The sequence below is a fragment of the Nelumbo nucifera genome, chromosome 6 (assembly GCF_055504915.1).
Source record: "Nelumbo nucifera cultivar China Antique chromosome 6, China Antique-T2T, whole genome shotgun sequence".
NCBI lineage: Eukaryota > Viridiplantae > Streptophyta > Magnoliopsida > Proteales > Nelumbonaceae > Nelumbo > Nelumbo nucifera.
The window spans coordinates 64,047,586-64,069,062 of record NC_142654.1 but is presented as its reverse complement, the minus strand read 5'-3'; the positions used below and the strand labels follow the sequence as shown (position 1 = coordinate 64,069,062).

At 41.1% G+C, this 21,477-nt stretch overlaps 2 protein-coding genes across 2 annotated transcripts; one reads left to right on the top strand and one right to left on the bottom strand.

Moving 5' to 3' along the window:
* The first annotated feature begins 4,996 nt into the window (after window positions 1-4,996).
* LOC104587098 (serine/threonine-protein kinase BSK1-like) lies at window positions 4,997-14,425 on the top strand. Its single transcript, XM_010244552.3, has 9 exons — window positions 4,997-5,809; window positions 5,954-6,089; window positions 6,820-6,953; window positions 7,172-7,277; window positions 10,259-10,344; window positions 12,015-12,203; window positions 12,437-12,601; window positions 12,837-12,950; window positions 13,915-14,425. The coding sequence occupies exons 1-9, from the start codon at window positions 5,477-5,479 to the stop codon at window positions 14,152-14,154; spliced, it is 1,503 nt and encodes a 500-aa protein (XP_010242854.1). The 5' UTR covers window positions 4,997-5,476; the 3' UTR covers window positions 14,155-14,425.
* VAR1 (FtsH extracellular protease family) lies at window positions 14,317-21,092 on the bottom strand. Its single transcript, XM_010244551.3, has 5 exons — window positions 19,381-21,092; window positions 17,876-18,122; window positions 17,606-17,789; window positions 16,483-16,654; window positions 14,317-14,716 (listed from the first exon to the last, which is right to left on the bottom strand). Exons 1-5 carry the CDS (start codon window positions 20,716-20,718, stop codon window positions 14,495-14,497), a joined length of 2,163 nt encoding a protein of 720 aa, XP_010242853.1. The 5' UTR covers window positions 20,719-21,092; the 3' UTR covers window positions 14,317-14,494.
* Between the last annotated feature and the right edge of the window lie 385 nt (window positions 21,093-21,477).

Below are 21,477 nucleotides of genomic sequence, written 5' to 3'. Positions count from 1 at the left end.
AGACGGGGTGGCCACTTCACGTATGGGGCGTCCTTGATCGCCATCAGGATTTCGGCCTGCTTCGTGTTCAATGGGGTGTAATCAGCTCGGTCTGGTGCGGGAGCTCAGAACAGTTGACCCGGCTTTGCCCCCCGAACTGTTTCTTTTTTCCTTCGGGTGTCCCCTTGACTGGAAGGCTCTCCTTCTCTCTTTCTTTTTCCGGGTGCGCCCTCGCTCTTCTGGTTGATCTCCTCTTCAGTGGCTATGAACTTATCTGCAAGCTTTAGAAACTCGGTTATGGTCGCGGGTTGGTTGACGACCATGTGCCACTTGAACTCTTTGTGCATCACGCCCTTCTTGGCTGCAGCAAGGCGTACGGCGGGGTCTAGGCGCGGTATCTGCATACAAGCGTCGTTGAACCGCTTGATATAGATCCGGATGGACTCTCCCTCTCTTTGTGCCACGTTGAAGATGCTTTCTTCAGTTCGCGGGCACCGTTTGCTGGTGACAAAGTGGGACGTGAAGGCTTGCGCAAACTGCGCCCAACTTCTTATTGACCCGGGTGCCAAGTTCCGGTACCACGTGCGGGCCGCTCCTCTAAAAGTAGTGGAGAAGGCCACGCACATGCACGACTTATTGGCTCGCGCCAGGTGCATCTGTGACTGAAAGGCAGATGATCATTCGGGTCGAACGACCCGTCATACTTATCAAGAGAGGGGAGCTTGAAATCCTTGGGCATCGGGATTGCCAGGAGTTCGGAAGATAGGGGGGACGGAACCGGGAGGAGGGGAGCTTTGGCTTCAGCTGAGCCTACCTCTTCTTTGCCCATGAGCTCCGGCAAATCGCGGGTGACAGATCAGCGAGCTCGACGGCGGCGTCTCTGCTTCTTGATGGGCTCGGCGTTCGTGCTGCTCACCTCCGCGCTATCCACAATGGTTTGCGCAGTGACTGGCCCGGTCTGCTGGTGGTGGCTATGGACAGAGGGGTCCTGCTTGGAGTTTATTGCCAGGATCTCGAACCAGTTTTCAAGGATCGGGGTTCCAAACTTCGACTGTTGCGGTGACGTAGACCTGCCGAGCCGAGGTCCTCCCGACCTGTCCGCCCGCGGCGAGATCGGGGTAGCCGGTCTCTCCCGTCTGTCGTGGGGGGAGGCCTGATTTGTTGGGAGATTTTGGGGGGCCCCTCCTCGGCCAGAGTGCTCGTTCTGGCGGCGAGATTTGGCTTGCTGCGAGGCTAGGCGCTGAGGCGAGAGCTGAGGCTGCTGAAGCTTGAAGGAATGAGAGATCCATCCTATGGACGCCCAAAGAATGCGGAATAAGGGGCGAATTTCAAAAATTTTTCTCTCCCTTCAACTGGGAATCGTATTCCCTATTTAGAAAATCATATTTTCAAGGATCAATCTTGAACCATAAATTGAACCAGATCTGAACCAAAAGGAGTGGGAGAGGATTATACCTGATACGAAGAAATACTATCTCCCAATGGAGGTGTTCACGCCCATTTAAGGTTATGTACTCAAAAACCTTCCAAATTGCTGCCCAGTTGGGCTTCCTTGTATGGCGTGGGACCCAAGCATTGATCTACACATCAGTCACATGGGTTCAGCCCAGCCTTTGTTACAAGGCCTGGCCGAATGCACTGCTGAAGACAGTGTACCCCCTGAAACCCATCAAATGAGCTCTATGGGCCCAACACTTACACTAAGTGGTCCCTGGGCCAAGCCACCTTGTAACACCCAGGGACTGTGGGCAGATACAAGATTAGCCCATCAGGTGTTATCCTCAATGGTCTTACACTTAACCTCTCAGCCCATAATGATCATACACTGCCCGACAAGAGAGGACCTCTCCCTCGGCTACAAGGAACAGTGTTGCACTCTCCACTCATATGGATCCCGGGAATTAAAACCTTCTTGCAAACTTTTTAGAAACCATATATATACTTTTATATCTTATATAAAATATATTTTGCAAAACAAATCTCAACGGTTGAAATCGGCTGCCGGCAGTCTTGGTTTCCATCAGTGAGAGTGCATCCCCGATCATTACCTTTGTCCGACAAAGGGGCTGATCCTGTCACTATGATCACCCACTGATTGGTACATCAAAGATAGCCCAATCCGACTCCTAGTGCAGTATCATAATCGAGTCTAGGGGTCGGGTGTAACTTTTCCAGTTTTGCCCATCAATCTCCAAGGTCCAGGGCAATACTGGAAATCTGGTCCAGTTCAAAGATTCAATTAATCCTACACTGTATGTGCCTAGGGTCTCACCCTGGCAGCTGAGACAGGCCACCCCAACCGACTTGGTGGCACCACAGTGTCAGCCTTGTCAGGATAGGTCTCCCCAGACCGACCCACTGGCTGTGAACATTCTAAACTAACACGAGTCTCATTAAGTGTCCAGTTTAAGGGTATTACACAGAAACATACCAAGGGAACATGAATCAAATATGTATCTTTATTCATTTACAATAAACTCATAAAGTACATCATTCTGATTGAAGCTAAGGGCATACAAAACTGTCTAACAAAGCTAAGGTTGGGGCAGCTGGGGGAACTGTTGCTAATACTGATACTGGGAGACTTGGTGCAGTACGTGTTGTTGATAGAGTTGAAGTTGTTGGAACTGTTGCATTTGAGCCTGCATGGCCCTCATGCATTGCACCAGGTCCTCCAGCTGGTTCGGGTTGGCCGTTGGGGGCACGATCGAAGATTCGGTGAATGTCGTTCCGACTGTAGCAAGGAGTGGGGCGATGACAGGTGCCATTGTGAGAGGCACGTTCAAGCTGGGGATTCCGTTCGCTGAGAGGGGGACGGTGAACTGTCCAATACAGACAGTAGGAAGCTGGGGTTGTTCCTTGGAGTTGTCCATTTCCTTGCTTCGTCCGACGTTGCTAGAAGAAGCCATGAGCACTGGATTGTTTCAAAGAAGAAGAAGGAACTGATAGAGTTTGGAGGGAAAGGCCTTTTTGAAGCGTTTCCCACAGACGGCGCCAAATGATGTAGCACAATCCGGTCACTCCTAGTTGGCGCTCGCGTGGCTCCTGAGATGTACCTGAAACGAGAAGAAGGAGGAAGAACTCCCGTGGGGTTTCTTGGCGGGAACGCTCCGATGCTTAAGTTAGTACTATGTGCAAGAAGCTAAAGGAGAGTGAACACTAAGAGTGCAGGTTGCGCTAGCTATTCCCGATGCCCTGTTCCTTGAGGATAAGTTCCTTATAGCTGAATTCCGTTGCTCTAGGCCCTCTGACTTCTGACAGGGCAGGTATAACCGCCACTGTCAGTCTGTCACAGCCGTTACAGGTAGGGCTGAGGTGGCATGCGTGGGGCCATCATGCAGGATACGTGTCTGTCAGGTGTGGGACGCCTTTCTAAAGGTGGTAGGCGCGACGAGGGGACATGCCTGCAATTCGCAGGTTTGTTGGGTACGGTGGTCGGGTAGGAAGCCCTCCTACGGTATACCGAGCTATTCTCCTACGAATCGCCCTGAGTTGGACCGTCCCTTGAGTGACGGGCTGCCTGCAGCCGGTTATGTCGAGCCAGCCGACCCGAGGTCTTTGTGCCTCGGGGCGTCCGAAGAAGAATCGGTGCGTTCTTGCTTGGGAGTGGCCCAAGGTCCATTGGGAGGAGCTCGGGTCTCAAAAGGGGTTGGGGTGCCCCGAACTCGGGACCCCCCGAAGTGCTTTAACCCCGGGAGGAGGTGCAGGCGAGGCGACTTTCGGCGAGTAGTTTACCTGCCTAGTTGCCGTGCTGAACTTGGTGGGACCTCCCACCGAGTTGTGCTCACGTCCGTTGTGCTGTCATGCTGAGTCACTGTTTGAGCTAGGTCACGCCTACGTGTACCTGAGCTACGAAGTCGGGCCAAATCTCCCTCCATCAGATGTCATGTCATCTTAAAAAAAAGAAAATGGAACCAGTCGATAATCAGGAAATCACCGAAAATGGTGATCCTTGAAAAAGGGCTGGTTTCAAAAATTGATATTTGGTTGATTTCTTGAAAATCACCAAAATCAGCCAACCAAACAGAAATTTCAGTGCAACCAATTAGATCTATTCACGGGCTGGCCCGAGCTTTGCCTCTATATCAACATAATACATTTAGGCCTAAGCCCAAGCCCAACCCGACCATTGGGCCTAGATCTTGAGCTTAAGTCCAACTCTCATATAAAGCCTGAAACTTGGCTAGGAAATTGGGATAAAAGATTCTCTCTTTTTTTTTCTCAATAATAAAACTAATTTATTTATATTATAAAGACCTCAAAACCCAAAAATAATGAAAAATCTCACTACGATTTAAAAAAAGAGAAAAGAAATAAAGAAACCAACTTATTATATATTTTTATAATATAAAATATATTTTGTTATATAATATATTAATAGGCCGGTTTAGGCTTAAATCAATCTGTTTTTGAGAAATTCCAAACCCAACCCGAAATGTCGGGCCTGATGTTTTTGGCCCGAACTCAAACTCATGCGTTAAATTCATGTCCAAACTCAACTAAAAATGGATCAGACAGGACTGATCCATCGGACTAACCGGCCCATAAACAGGTATATTACTGATTACACCAAATAAATGGTCTTTATTATGTGCTATAAATAGAATGTTATTTTAATGATGTTTACCGGATAATGTCATAGTTGCCTTGGCCTTACGTCAGAGCTAACAGCAATTCCAAATCTGATCGTTGCACGTGCAACGTACGTACGTACACGTGGCAGCGAACGAATAATAAATGAGGGGAGACGCCAAGTAGGTGAAGTGGAGTTACAACGTATAAATACAATAATGGTTACATTACATGAACATGATATGCCCGGACCCGGTTTATGTGTCGGAGGTCCTAAACTCATATTCGTCTCATTCTATATATCTCTCTCATCCCCTGCCCAACAAACCAACAACCGACCGTGTACTCAAATTATATATAGAAATGGGTTTAGGACGATAATACCCTTCTTTAAAATAGATTCCTTGGTATTGAATTTGAAGAGGGGAGGGGAGAGAGAAAAGGAATGAACCGAATGACTGATGGAGGAAAGACGAGGAGGGGAGAGGGAGAGAGAGAGGGAGAAGGAGAACTCCATTGATTGAATACAATAAAAAATAATAAGAGAAGAAGAGAGATAGGGACAGGTGAGTGTGGAAAGTGGAAAGAAAGAAAGAAAGAAAAAAAAAAAAAAAAGAAAGGGGGGAGAAGAGAGAGAGAGAGGGCCGTTTCCCCTCCGAGGCTCCCTAAGCCCCATCATTAGTAGATCTCTCTCTCTCTCTCTCCTTTCTTTTCATACACAAAACACAGACTCACAAACAAGACGGGATAGACAGGGAGAGAGGGGAAAACCGGAAAAGCAGGAGAGCCAATTCTCAATTTTTCTTTCTCTTTCTTTCTCTCTGTCTGTCTTCGCTCCCTTTTCTGTTTCTCCTCCTCCCAACCAGGGCCTCAACAACCAAGGAACAAGGAGCAAAATTTTGAAAGGAAAAAAAAAGGAACAGTCATGGGCTGCTGTGAATCCTCTCTCCTTACCGAAGCTGACCCGGATAAAGAGAAAAAGCAGAATCAGCACAACCAAAACCCGCCCTTCAACCACCCTCCTCCCTCCGCCGACGATGGTCCTGCAGGAGCTGCCGCTGGTGGCGTTCCTCCTTTCTCGGAGTTCTCTCTTTCCGACCTTAGAGCCGCCACCAATAACTTCAGCTCCGACAACATCGTCTCAGAGAGCGGCGAAAAGGCCCCTAATCTCGTCTACAAGGGTCGCCTCCAGAATCGACAATGGATCGCTGTCAAGAAATTCACCAAGACGGCCTGGCCCGATCCCAAGCAGTTTGCTGTATAAGCCCGCCTCCTCCATTTTTTTCCCTCTTTCCTCATTTTATTTTTTGTCCTTAATTCTCTTTTTCTTTCTTTATTTCGATTTTATAGATATGCTTTTTAATGATGTGCTGATTATTGCTGTTTCTTTTTTGGTTTTTAGGATGAAGCATTGGGTGTGGGAAAGTTGCGGCATCAAAGGATTGCAAATTTGATCGGTTACTGCTGCGACGGTGATGAGAGGCTGCTTGTTGCAGAGTATATGCCCAACGATACCCTCGCTAAGCATCTATTCCACTGTATGTGCGCCTCCCTTTTGTTCTAATCTTACTTCTTCATATATCTGGTTGCAAAATTTGAACTATTCTTGGGGCATTATGAAATTCTTTGATTATTTCAAGCTGGCTAAAATTATGGAGTCAAATACAAACCACTTGTTTGGAAGATATTCGTGACTTTCGCAATCAATTGCTTGATCTTAATGGGTAACTTTCTGGGCACCTGATTGAGATTCATCTCGTTGTGGTGGCGTAGTAAAGTGGGTCTGTGGGAACATGAATAAATGGCTAAAGTCCCTAGCAGCATTCCTGGGGTATTGCATTTGTAGCTTTTGTTGGATTAAATTTTCATTGGGTATTCCTTGTCTGAGTCTAATAAGTTGGTAATATTATTTGATACGAGTTGTCAGACGAGATCAAATTGAATGGTCCAACTAATGCAATTATTTTATCCTCATTTCAATAGCTTTTGCATTTATGGTCAATCGCCTCATATTTCCTTGCGTTTCTTTTCTGTAAGTCCTAACTGATGATTATGAATTTAGTTTATTGGCTTTAGTTGTAAGAGGTATTAATTAACTCATCTTAGTTCAACTTGAGATTTTCCCTCCCCATCTCAGGTTAGCTACATAAGTTTTAGTCCTCCCTTTCAGCTGAGTGTATATAGCTCTAATAAATCTGTATGCCAATTCTCCTGCTTCCTTTGTACGAATAGATGTAAAACCTAGATGCTAATTCTTCTTTTTCACAGGGGAAAATCAAACCATTGAGTGGGCCATGCGCTTAAGAGTTGCTTTATATATTGCTGAAGCTTTAGAATATTGCAGTACTGAAGGCCGGCCTCTGTATCATGACTTGAATGCTTATAGAGTCCTCTTTGATGAGGTGTTATTATTCATCTCTTTTCTCAATTTCAATATTTATTTTTTTTCAGTGTTCTATTGTTATGTAATTCCAAAGAATAAAACTTATCTAACTTCTATATCATGCAATTATACAGATTTCTTCATTTCTTATGCAGTTCACCTTTGCATAGTACTATTCAAATGATGTAATGTGTCTTTAACTTCCAAATGGTTTGATGGTTCTATTTGCCCTTGTAGGATGGTGATCCTCGGCTTTCTTGTTTTGGACTTATGAAAAATAGCAGGGATGGGAAAAGTTATAGTACAAATCTTGCTTACACTCCTCCGGAGTACCTACGAAATGGTATCTTTTTATAATTACCTATGAAATGGTATCATTTCTCTTTTTTTCTTTTTTGTTTTTTGATGAGTGACTGATAGAATTTTTTAAGATTTAAAATAAGTACATGATCAAATCATCCACCCTATGGTGTAGTTAGCCTCGGAATGGTATCACTTACTCTTGGTCCTCAAATTTATGGTTTTGCTTGTTGTGCATCTACTCCTTGCTTGTTAACATCAATAACCCACATTAGATAAATCTTATTCAACTTTGAATAAGGAAAGATCATTCTACAATGATTACTGCTAGCCTAAGTATTGAATTTGTTCACACATTGTGGTTCATTCCTATAGAAAATGTCTCTTTAAGAGAAATCATTAGGGTTTAAAGGGTTTTGACATAAACATCCCAAACCCACAATAGCTGAAGCTTATTGCAATCTTTCATTTCTACTTTATGATTCTTTGAAGTTTGGGAATAAATACTGTTCTTCTTTTAGTCAGTAATGTATCTGGTATTCTGGTTACACTTTTTTATATATTTGAAAGAGAAAAAGGTTCAAGAGATGAGCCCATTTTTGTGCTTGTTATAGAAGAAAGCATGGTCTCTACATGATGATTGAAATTATGCATTGATACCCAAAATAAATTAGGTTCTCTATCCTCCTGATCAAAATAAGCTTGGGACACCATTTACTGATAAAAAATCCTGTTGTTTCCTTTCTTTCCGAAGACACCAATAGATCAAAAAGGGAGCAAGATACCATGATATACAACCTTACTGCAAAACCTTTTGCTGGATAAGAATCATCTAATGTTTATAAATCTGTTGGTATGATCTATTGGTGACCAAACAGCTTGTGAAAGTTTTGACCACACTTGATTTTTTTGGGGGATCAGCAACAGAAATTACTTTCATTAATTGAGAATTAAATCATTACATATGATGCTGGAAATTAATCCAGCAACCCATTCATTTTTTTTTGGGTAATACATTGGCTGAAGACAATGAATGAGTTCACAGATTTTTCAACAAATGATATGTTAAGAAATTGGAAAGAAGTTGCTAGCTCAATTTCAAGAAAGAAGACTTCGAATCTCAATTGGAACCCTCCTCCTGGTTTTATCAAACTAAATTTTGATGGTAGTAGTATGGGGAATCCAGGGCCTTTGGGTATTGGGGGGGGGGGGGTATTAAGAGATGAGAGAGGTTAGCTTTGTTTTCTGGCCCAATTGGAGTGGGAGACTCCTTGAGGGCTGAGGTGTTAGCAGCCTTGAAAGGGGTTCAAAGGGCCAAAGAAATTAATGCTAAGAAACTGATTATTGAGGGAGATTCTGCGATTGTAGTGGACTGGTTGAAAGAAGACACTGCTAAGATGTGGAGCTACAACAATGAGAAGAGAAAGTTTAAATGGCTGATCAAGGATATGGAAGTCCAATGTACTTGGGTAAAAAGAAATGCTAATTCCTTTGCTGATGGATTAGCCAGACAAGGGGTTAATAGGGCTTCTGAGTTTTGAGCTCAGTTGTAGGTTTTTGTGTTTTTAAGTCGGTTGTATTCTCATGCCTAGGGAAGCTAAGAATTTTTAGCTCCCATTCTTTGTAACTTTATTCCCTTATTAATGAAATCTGTGGTTATTGATAAAAAAAAACAAAACAATTCTGCCCAAAAGAGTTCTTCCCTGTAAACCCTTTGCTTTGCTGGGACGTCAGCCAATCCATTTCCCATTCTTTTCACCCACCTGAAAGTAGCTTCCACCTATGTAGTCAATATTCTTCTCTCTTATAGTTTGCCTGAATATTCCAAGCACCCGGATTGGATTGTTGCAGCTCATTGAAGAAATAACTAGCTTTGAGTCTCCATCAACCTCCACCTTCTTCAATTCAAGCTGTTTGGCTAATTTCAGTCCTTGTAAGAGAGATGGGACCTCAGCTTTTAGTGAGTCTCCATGCTCAATCAGTTCCAAGTAAAATGCTACCACCACACCTTCATTTCTAACACTCCAATTCTTGACGGTCCAGACTTACCCACAGAGCTTCCATCAAAGTTCAGTTTTACACTGTTATTGTGTGAATTGTGAAGGGGATTTCCATTCAGAGACAACTACATGCCTTTTACAATTGTGGACTTGTCATTGTTTCCAATGATCTTAGTATACCATCTACTGAGAAAGATTTAAAGGCTTGTTTGCTTGAATGATCATTCTACTCAACACACCAGCCACCAAAGTGAACAAGAAAGAGGAGGGGGGAACCCCTTGTCTCAAACCTCTCTTTGCAGGGAAGAAATCTCTTGCCACTCCATTGACCAAAATGGAGTAATGACAAGAACTAATACATCCTTTAAGCCATTTACACCACTTGTTACTAAAAACAACTTTCTCTGAGATCTCAATAATAAACTTGTAGTCCACCAAATCATAGGCCTTTGCTAATCCAACTTGCAAAGTACTCTTTCTTCCCCTTTTTTTCATCTTATCATCTGTATTTTCATTAGCAATCAGGATTTGGTCCACAATTTGACAACAGTTGAATTAAGATGAGATGAAGAGTGTTTGATGAATTTAAAACTTATTTGGAATATACTAATACACATTTTTCTTACCATGCCTCAGATTTGTTCACCATATGTTTCCTTCTGGTAATTGTAAAAAGCTACCTCTATAGAAACATTTAGCCATTCATATGTTAGTTTTCACAAATTCATTTCTCTTTAACTGTATAATTGAAAATTTAGTCCTTTTGATTCAGAATAACGATGTCATGCCACCTACATAGAACATGATGTTGGTATACTGTACTGTAGCATCCAGTTGGGAAGAAAGTAACAAGCTGATTTCTTCACCTTGTTCTTGAATATTTTGCACGACAATCTATGGAGTGTGAACTGTTTTATCATTGTATTACAATAATGGCTATTCTTCTTTGGTTTTGACTACTAGTCCAGTCTTGGTTGATTTCAACTAATTCCATCTGAAACAATGATGATGTGTATATTTGTAGGGAGGGTCACTCCTGAAAGTGTTGTCTTCAGTTTTGGTACAGTCCTCTTGGATCTTCTTAGTGGAAAGCACATCCCTCCAAGTCATGTAAGCTCTTTTACTTCTATAGCCCATTCAGACTTTTTTATGGACAAGCTGAGATGGAAGTTCTAAACCAGTGGAATCATGATTAGAAAAAGGTAGCCTGAGGTGGTAAAAGAGATTTATGGACTTACATTTTGACAGAAAACATGGTTGTTGATAAAGCACAATGGCAGGACAGGGTTTGTGTAACTAACCCCAAATACATGGGATTAAGTCTGAGAAGAGTGGAGTTAATATGTACTTAAGTTGATATAGGAAGACTGTTTCTATGAATATCTTCCATTCCCCATATTTGTCACGATTGACAAGATCAACATAATTCATTAAAAAGTAGTAGGAGTTATTCCTTAACTTATTTGAATGTGTGGTGGGAAGGGAAATCATCACTAGATGCATTTATCAAAAACAGAAAAAAAAATCACTAGAGGTCGACCATACACAAGAAATAACAAAATAATACCAATCCAAAACAACCATTTTTCATTTGAATAAGTTCTTCATGCTGGATGCTGAAGATGGTGACAATATGCCTATGGACCATCTGAAGTGTGAGCATCCAACAAGAACTATTTGGATGCTTCATAGTGTTCTCTCTTTTTTGGGATTACCAGTAATATGTCCTCCATTGGTCTGGAGGACTATCTAACATGTATAAATCTGCTAATTTAATTCATTTCCCTTCTTTCTGTTTTTTTTTTTTGGAAATTTCTAGCCTATTTACTTTCAAACACTACAATTTTTTCTTTTAAGTGATCAGTAAATCCCACCTTTTCCAAAAAGAAAGAAAAATTACATGGATCTCCCCTGTACTTTAGGGGTGTGACACTTAACCCCTGTTCTGTTTTCTGTGACTTAACTATGCCTTGGTATAATATTGAACCCCCTAATGGTGGTAATAATGAGTTAAAATCAGACCATTTTATAATTTTTGAAGCAAAAATTGAGACTGAATAGGGGAGGAGTTGGTATTTGCAATGGGGATTTTAGTAGAGATTATTAGGATGGGATAAACAGAAATAACAAAGGGCTGGTGGTGGGAGCAATGGTAAAGGTTAGGCATATATAAAATGGAGATGAATGGATTGTTTGTGGTGGAGAAGGTAGAGATAAGAAAGGTGGTGGTAAGGGGGAGATGAAACAAGTTGTGGAGTGTGGGCAATGGTGGAGGTGTAGGATACGAAGGTTCAACAGTGTTCAGGCAATGGTGGTGGTTATTAAAACATTGGTAAATCATTTGGAGATGGTTGAGATTAATTGACTGATCCTAGCTGATCAATTCATATGGTGAGTCACTATGGTTTTTCACCTAAAAAAAAGACTTAAGTCACTAAGGTACATATATCAAATTTCTGTTTTGAGTAAATGTAGAAGAAACCTACAAATCACATCTTTTTTTTTTCTTTTTTAGTAAAAGATCAAGAATTATACAAGGGGAAACCCCACAAAAAGAGCTAATACAGTTCTCAAGTAGAGGAGTGCCTTATAGTGTGAATGACTCATATGTACAAATTATCAGTGTCCTATTACCTTTACTTGACATTGGTTGATCATGGCATGATACTTAGCTAGAATGTTTGGTGTGGTTGGAAATTTTATGTTTATATATGTCCAATTTATTCTAGTTTGAAATAATATTTAAGATCCTTGATTATTTAATCTTTGTATGAGTGCAGGCACTTGATATGATACGAGGTAAAAGCATACTTCTCTTAATGGATTCACATTTAGAGGGAAACTTTTCCACAGAAGAAGCAACAGAAGTCATTGGCCTTGCCTCTCGATGTTTGCAATATGAACCTAGGGAGCGGCCCAATACAAAGAACCTTGTTGCCACACTTTCTCCATTAAATACAAAACCCGATGTAATTTCCTATCTTTGCTTATGGTCTCTATTTTTGCATGCTTGAAAAATGCAATAAGAACCTTGAATAAAGTGTTGGGCCAGAGCTACTACATTCTTATTGTGCATCCATGCAAAAACAATTTATTTCTACTTCACTGAGATGCTTTTTGTTTTCATTTTTATGAGAATGTAAGAACAGCTTATCAGGATAATCTTGGTTCTGATCCGACCTCTGTGATTCTCTTCATACAGGTGCCATCTTATGAAATGATGGGAATACCAAAGCAGGAGGAGGCCCCCACTGCACCCCAACATCCTCTCTCTCCAATGGGAGAGGCCTGTTCACGCATGGACCTTACAGCAATCCATCAGATTTTAGTGATGGCACACTATAGAGATGATGAAGGAACCAATGAGGTAATTGATTTGTATGTATGGGTAGTCTGGATCTGGTCCCAACAACTGATCCCAATAATCATTGCAGTTGTACATCAGGAACATCTTGCCATGAAGGACAAGGAAGATGTTCCCAGTGCATGGCTGCAATGGCTGTTGGGGCAATCTTATGACTAGATCCTGACTCATGAATGGGGAGTCTGGGAGATGCCTTTTGGTGCTTTTCTTATGGTTCTTTTGATGTTTATTTTTGCAGTTGTCCTTCCAAGAATGGACACAACAAATGCGAGATATGCTGGAGGCCAGGAAACGTGGGGACTTTGCATTCCGTGATAAGGATTTTAAAACTGCCATTGATTGTTATTCTCAGGTGAGTGTTCTATTTCTGGTGTGGTGAAGGGAATTATTTCATGTCTGTAACAAGTTTTTGTTTTCATATAAACGAAATTGGATTAGCTGAACGCTTTAGTTGTTTAGCAGGCTGTGGTGGGGCCCATGCATTTTATGACTGGTGCGGAATGTTATCATTGGTTCCACAGCCTTCTGAACAGCTATTGCGTTTAGCAAATTCTATCTCCATATAAACATGTTCTTATGGAGAATTTTGAAATAGTGATTGTTTCATCAATCTTAAAAGCAAACGTGAGGTTAATCAGCTTACTACCAATCCATGAGTTGATGAAAATTATTTAAAAATGACAGAAGGGAAAAACATAACGTGAAAAAAAAAGTGACAACCCAAGAAAAGGAAAAGGTCACAACCTGTGAAGGAAGTGGAAAGAAGTATCACCAAATACTAAGACCCAGAAACCATCTGAGTTGGAAGGCGTTCCCCCCATAGGTTTTGGTTCTTGGTGTTTTCCTGATCAACTATAGGGCCTGAGGGATGGTGCCAATTCTCAATTGCCTAGTGCGGTTTCTAAAATCTTATTTGACGAGGGCTGCAATGGATTAAATCAGATATACCTAGTTCTTTTAATATTTGAATTCCAATTGAATCCATTCCATCTGATTTAAGTTTTGATTCAGATAGGTTTAGATTTTATATTATACATTAATTTTATGTAGATATAAGCATAACATTGGTTTGGGTTTGATTTGAATTTGGACAAAAAGATGTAATTTGCAGCTCTATATTTGACTACCTATTCTATCATTTTGTGAATCCAAAGATCCATCAGTGTTTGATCTATTGTTTTTCTTTTAGCTATTTAGTTTTTTTTTTTTTGTTTTTTTGCTTTTAGCTCCTATAACGTCTGATATTTCGGTCATCAGCCTGAGCAAAACATTTCCTTTATTTTCTTTGGTGTTTTAACGTCATTCCTTTTTCGCAGTTTATAGACGCGGGAACAATGATTTCTCCAACTGTTTATGCACGGCGGAGCCTATGCTATCTCCTTAGTGACCAACCAGATGCTGCTCTACGAGATGCAATGCAAGCACAATGTGTTTATCCAGATTGGCCCACGGCCTTCTACATGCAGGCAGTTGCCCTGGCGAAGCTTGACATGCACAAAGATGCAGCTGACATGTTAAACGAGGCTGCGGGACTAGAAAAGAGGCAAAGAAGATGAGAGGCAATGATCCATGAGAATGAGATTCGAGTTCGACCATATTCATATTTATGATAATGCATTCACCATGCAGTTGTTGATAGGAAGGAGCACACCGAGCATGTGTAATCAAATCAATCAATCCAGTTGGGAAGTTGGCTTCTCAACCCAAAAGAAAAAATGTGAGGGGAACCCAAGTTTTTTTCTTTATATATCAATGCATGTTCCTTTTTTCTTCACTCTATATTTTCCATTTTTTTCTCCATTCTAAGGAAATAATTTCTTTTTTCAAGATGTGTATGTGTCTTATTAAATAATATTATAATACAACAAGAATTTTAAGAGGTGATAGGTGGGTGGGTTAAGCAACGTATAACTCCGCCTTGCCGTCAATGAAGAGGCTCATGAACTCTTCCCCATCCACGGTCTCTTTCTCCATAAGAAGTTGAGCAAGCTTGTGGAGGATGTCAATATGGGTCGTAATGATCTGCGTGGCCCTTGCATATGCCCTCTCTACCAGTTCTCTCACTTCTGCATCCACTACATCTGCAGTGGCCATTGAATAATCCTTCTGGGATGACATCTGGAAACAAGACAAATACCGGACAGACCTTTTAATCATATGAAGATAGAGAATCATTAAACGATAAAAACCATGTTTCCTCCAGATTAATCATTTATGCCATTTCACAATTTAAAATCACTAACATCTTTAAAAAAAAGCTGGATTTCTCATCCTCGAGTCTGGTTCTTGAAATTAATCCGACACATTTCGGTATTCAAATAAAATTTTGATTCAGAAATCGAAATTTAGAGGTTTCCTAAGTTTGGAAATCAATTCCCATGTGTAAGGTCCATCACTTGTTTGCTTTGCTAATAATATGGTTGGATCCAAAAAAAATGGAAAAGGGAGATGTTCTGAGTCTTTCGACACAAAATACACTAAAATATTTTATTACAGTTAAAATAGAAACAAATTGACACCACATAGGAGAATCAATGTGAAATGCCTTCTACTGGGAAATGTTTTTTCTGGGTAAATTACAGACTACCACATGTACTTTGGGTAGTGATTACTTAACCTCCCAAAGTTTCATTTGTAACAAAGACCTCTTTCTGGTTTGGGCAAATTTGCCACCACCATTAGCATTCCAAAAGTCGACTTCAAAAGCATTCTCAAGTAACTTCCATGTGCATATTTAAATATTTCTAAAACCCTAAATTGACCTTGTATCATTTTATAAGACCATTTTGTGCAAAATTGATAAAATACAATAAAAAACAGAAAATAAGGCTCAGTTTGGAAAGAGTACAAATACAAATGTGTAAAGTGCAAATTGTATTTGTACTCTTTCCAGACTGAGCCTAAGGAAAAGCAGGAAATTGTAAACTAAAACAAAATACAAAAAATAAAGAAAACACTGAATTGCAAAAAAAAAAAAATGCAACAAAAAGGAAATTGAAAAAAATATTACAAAAATACAGAAAATTGCAGACAAAAAAAAGGAAAGTACTGATAGAAAAATACAATAGAATACAAAATTTGATCTTTACTGTCAAGTCCACTAACAGAGTGGGGGCAAAATGCCGAAATCTAAAAAGAGTGGGTCTTTGTCACAAACGAAAGTTCATGGGAACTAAGGCCCCATTTCATTTGCGGAAATAGGGGTTTGGAATCAGAATTGGAATAGGTTATTTTGATTCCAACTGTTTGGTTGGGTGTAATGGGAATCCCATTCCCATTCCTGCTGAATGGCATTTCACCATTTGAGGGAATGGCCATTCCCTGCCCTTCCCTTGGGAATGAAATCCTATTCCTGCTGATTCTAATTCCCATTCCCATTCCTGTCTGGGTCTTGAACCAAACAGACTACGGGAATGGAGCATTCCGGTTCCAATTCCAGAGGATTTAGATTCCAATTCCAACTGCGAACCAACCCTAAGTGTCACAACTCCCAAAGTAGATGGCAGTCTGTAATTTACCTTTTTTTTTTTTACATTATCCCTTGCATAACCTAGGTAAAAAGTGGTGTTGCCGTTTGAAGTTGAATGTGCTCAATCATATCATTTTTTGGACGTTAAAATAAAATCATTTATGTGGAGTCAAAACAGGAATGCAACACCATGGCTTAAGACACCACGACCATTTGAAGAAACAGAAATAAATCACACATTGAAATTGTGTGGGCGAAACGTTTTATGAAGTGGCACTTCATAAAATTAACAGGTGGCAAATGCCACCAAGCTAGATCAAAAAACTCTAATCCATAATCACCTCCCCCCCTCTAAAAAAAAGAAATAATAATAATAATAAATAAATATACAAAAAGAGGTAAAAACACTCTTTACCTGTTGACCTAAGAAGGGATTGCCACCAGGTCCACCAATGGCAACCTGTCCGATCCTTTTACTGAATCCAAACCGTTCAACCATCTGCCTAGCCACACGTGAAACCTGCATGAAGTCGTTGGAAGCTCCAGTTGTGACATTATCTTTCCCGAATATGACCTCTTCCGCAACCCTGCATCGGCAGTGTGTAGATTAGAAATAAATCATATTTTGTTTTCTGCCAATCATGATGTTCATTCCAAATCCCCTATAGAAACCCAGAGGTTTCTCGTCTCCACAGAACAGAGATGTCCTAAGGTTGAGGTTAGTAAGGAACCCAAATGGGAGCTCTTTTTTTTCGACGAGTAAATGGGAGCTCTTCATAACGTGTATTCTTTTTCTTTTTTGGCATCACGTGTATTCTATTGAGAAAGGGCAAACAATGCTACAATGAGGTCAGTTGCATCCCCCCTCTTTGCACTCAGAAGCAGGCCCTCTAACTAGGAAATGGAAATCCATGGTAGATATGAAGGTTCACTAGAAAGAAGAGAGTTAGTGAGAATGGTTGGAAAAAAAGAAAAGAAATGAGAGAGGGAAGTGTTTGGACTGGATAAAAAAAGGAAATAAGAGAAACTAGAAAGGGAGCAAAGGCCAGAGAACATGATTGATGAGGCTGCAATTTCTATTTTCATACCAGGGGGGAGGGGGCGGGGAAGGGGCGGTTTGGGTGGAATATGCATCCATAAATATTCAAATAAACAAAACCCATACATGTGCCCAAAAACAGTTAACTTATTTTATTGGGGACACTGTTGAGGTCACAATATCCTGGACACAGCAGATCCAGACTTGTGGACAATTTGAATTCCTCTCAAGTGCGCACAAGGCAAATTGGCTGAAAAGGTTAGAAACTCGCAATGCAATTTTTAAATCTGACTTGAAAGCAATGGATTATTTACCATATGGTTCATTGATTTGGTTCAGCAGTGGATTATTTAGTTAGGAATCATCTGAATGTCTGTTTATGAATTCTTTACCAAATGCAGATGATGATGATCTCTCCACAGGTTATTTATTTCACTAAGATTAACAAACCAACTCTTTGATTTAATGGAATGATAAGAAAGATGGGTCTACGACAAACCTTCCACCAAGTGCTACAGCCATTTGGTTCTCCAGGTAGCTTCTGCTGTATAACCCAGACTCAAGCCGCTCTTCACTTGGAGCAAAAAATGTAAGCCCACCAGCTTGCCCACGAGGGATGATAGAGATCTTAGCAACTGGATCATATTCTGGCATGAGTGCACCTACCAGAGCATGCCCAGCCTCTGCAAATAGCTCGAATTATGTTAAACAGTTGACATAAATTGCAGTACTCCGGAAGGTAGCACCTACAGCAGTGGGTAAAACATACCATGATAAGCAACTAATTTCTTTTTCTCATCTGACACTACTGCATTCTTCTTCTCAGGCCCAGCAATTATCCTCTCCAAAGCATCAGATATCTCGTCTTTGCTTATCTCCTTGAGGTCCCGCCTGGCTGCAAGAATGGCTGCTTCATTCATCAAGTTTTGCAAATCAGCACCTGTAAAACCAGGAGTTCTTCTTGCAATCTTTTCAAAATCCACATCCTTTGCAAGTGCCTTTCCTCTGGAGTGCACCTGTCACAGAGAGAACGGTGTTATTGAAAAAAAAAAAAGAAAAACTACAATATATTCTATTACTTTTTGAAAAAATTGCCTGATATTTTCCATTCGAAAACTGCATGTATATGCAGGAATAGACTTCGGATCAATGTCTAAAGAACAAATTATTGTCAAGATATTGTTGCTTCAAATGAATGTGTGCATAAAAAAAGTAAACAAAAACAAATAAATAAATAAATAAATTGAACTGAAATATAGCAATTGGTCAGACTAGAAGAGCTGATAATTTTCAGGTTATCAATTAATTGCCCATTAATCACTTGTCTACTCCGAATCTAGATTAATCACTGGTTAAACCAGAGATCCATTTGGCAAGGACGAACCATATAATTCTGTCCACAGGAGGTGCTAGTTCAAAAATGTTAGGCACCTCAAAGAAAGCTTGATAGAACTTGAGCAGATTTAACTGGACCCAGCAGAGCTAGGAACATTTCAGGAAGACAGAGGCAATTTTATATATATATTTGACAATTATGACAGAGGTTGAGTTGTATCTTCTGACTCTTCAGATCCATTAAGTTACATTTGCAGTTTGTGCCCATTGTTATTATTACATAAAGCCTCTTACTGCATAGCTGGTATCCTCTCAGAATTAACATAGTTTCCCCTTCCATTGCCCCGCATTTGATCCTTGCATCAGGATAACTACATCCAGAATGTTCTCCAATGGCATTTATTATTTTTAATCTCTATCTTGGTCAGTACACAAGTTGCAGGAGATGCAAATCATCACTGAAGACCATACTATTGGATAAGCAAGTGCTTGACTACTTAATCATGTTTAAGTCAATTAGATATATCAAAACAATTTGTTGCAAAATGAATTTTCTTAAGACTTCTTTTCCGTGAAAAAAGAACAAATGGCCTGATTTTACTTCTTTCTACTCACACTAAAGATTTGTTGCTGACAAACCGAAGGTTTTTATTATTTGAGTTGAAAGAAAAAAAAATAGTTATTAACTGAAAGGAAACTACATCATAAACGATTTTAAGATAACAAGAAATGATATTTTCAAGCAGAGTTTTATTCTCTAAATTTGAAACTTTCCAATAGTTTTGTTCAATCAATTTACTTAACTTCAGTTCCCTTTAATTTCCTTTCCAGAGCTCCTAGGTTAGTATTGATTAATGATTTCACAAATTTCTAATAAGAAGAAAGGTTTGAAGAGCATGGAAAAAGCGTTTGATCAGACTTCAGATTAATTGAGCTAACCTGAAGTATCTTGACTCTACCGGCCACATCAGGCCTGTCGACTGTGACCTGCCGATCGAACCTACCAGGCCTTAGCAATGCGGCATCAAGGACGTCCGGCCTGTTGGTGGCAGCCAGGACGATCACACCACTGTTGCCAGAGAACCCATCCATCTCCGTCAGAAGCTGGTTGATTGTCTGCTCCCTCTCATCGTTTCCACCTCCGAGCCCAGCCCCACGCTGCCTACCCACGGCATCAATTTCATCAATAAATACAATGCAGGGGGCCTTGGACTTTGCCTTTTCGAACAAGTCCCGAACCCTCGATGCTCCAACTCCTACGAACAACTCCACAAACTCCGACGCAGCACACGAGAAAAACGGCACTCCAGCTTCTCCAGCAACGGCACGGGCCAAAAGGGTCTTTCCAGTTCCAGGAGGTCCGACCAAGAGACAACCTTTAGGGATTTTCGCTCCAAGTGCAGTATACTTGTCCGGGTTCTTTAAGAAATCAACAACCTCCTGCAATTCCAATTTCGCCTGGTCGGCACCGGCGACATCAGCAAAAGTCACCCCAGTCTCCGGGACCTCCTGGAATTTGGATTTCGACCTACCGAAGTCCATCGGACCACCGAGACCGCCTGGGCCACCTGGGCCTCCCTGTGCTCGTCGGAAGAGGAAGAACAATCCAGCGAAGGCGAGGAACGGGAAAAGAAGATTCCCGATGAAATTGAAAAGGCCGTTGCCGGAGTCACCCTCCGAGACGGAAATGTCGACGCCGTTCATCGCGAGGATGTCGATCAGATCTGGGTCGTTAGGGACGGTAACGGTGGCTCGACGGCCATCGACAGCGGTGAGCTGGAGGGCACTCCCGTCTTTGCTGAAGCGAACACGTTCGACCTTTCCTTTCTTGACTGCATTGAGGAATTCGCTGTATCGCCATTGACTACCTTCAGGGAGATCAGATGTCGACTGGGCTTGTGGTTTTGGGGCAGTAAGGAGAAGATTTTGGGAGAAAGGAGAGGATGCAGAGGGGTTGGCCTTGGTGGCTTCGGCTTCAATTGCAGGTGGGGGAGATGGGGTGTTGATGTTGTTATCTATGGCCAGGGCCGCGGGAGGGTTTTGTGCAATGGAGGAGAAAATTAGGGCAGCCAAAGTGGCCTGAGATGGGATGTTTCTGAGGGTGTTTGAATTTGAAATGGGGTTTCTTTTCAGAGTGGATTTAGTGATGAGGAATTTCCTTTTAGTGATAAGAGAAAGAGGGAAAGAGGGTTTGGTAGTTTTGGGGGTGGGGGGAGAGAGGTGGAGTTGAGTACCAAGGAAAGTTGAGGAGAGGAGGGGATTGGATATGGAAGCCATTGCTCGCTCGCTTTGGCTGTTTCCAAGTTTACTTGGTAATAGGCTAATAGTAATAGACCTTCTCTCTCCGTAGGAATTATCGAGTTTTTTCAGTGAAGTCGAATTCGAGCTCCCTGAGCGAGGCGAGGGAGTACTGTGCTGGCCTGGGTCTTGTTCTGTGTTGAAATTGGAGATAAAGAGCGGACGGAGGGGCGTCAAGAATTCACAGTAAAGGTTCTGCTAGAATCGATTAGTACTGTAGGCTCGGATTGATGAATGATGATAGATTTCCGGATGGAGATGGTGTACGTGGATGCAATTCTGATTTTCTTGTTAATAGAAAATGCAATTTAATGGGTGCCTTGGATTTTGATTGTTGTTCGGACTGCATCTACGTGGTGTAAACAGGTACCAGTCGTTTTTATTCTTGGCTTCTTGTTATTTCTTATTTGATCAAAGATACGGCCACGTAGTCGTAACACGAGGGCGTCGTGGATATTTTTCATACTTAAAAAAAAAAATGTCTTTTTTTTTTCTTTTATAGATATCCTTGCTCTTTGGTGATGAGACGCTCAAATAAAGAGGTGTTCATTGTTTGCTTCAAAAAGCAAAATCAAATCGAATCAAATTAAATTTACAGTTTGGTTCGGTCTGCACCTTCGGTTTTATATTTTGTTAATTTGTGGTTTATGGTTTTGGTTTGAGTTTTTGAATTTTATAAATCGAATCAAACCGTAAATCAAAATTATATATGATATAAAATATAATATATAAATGTTA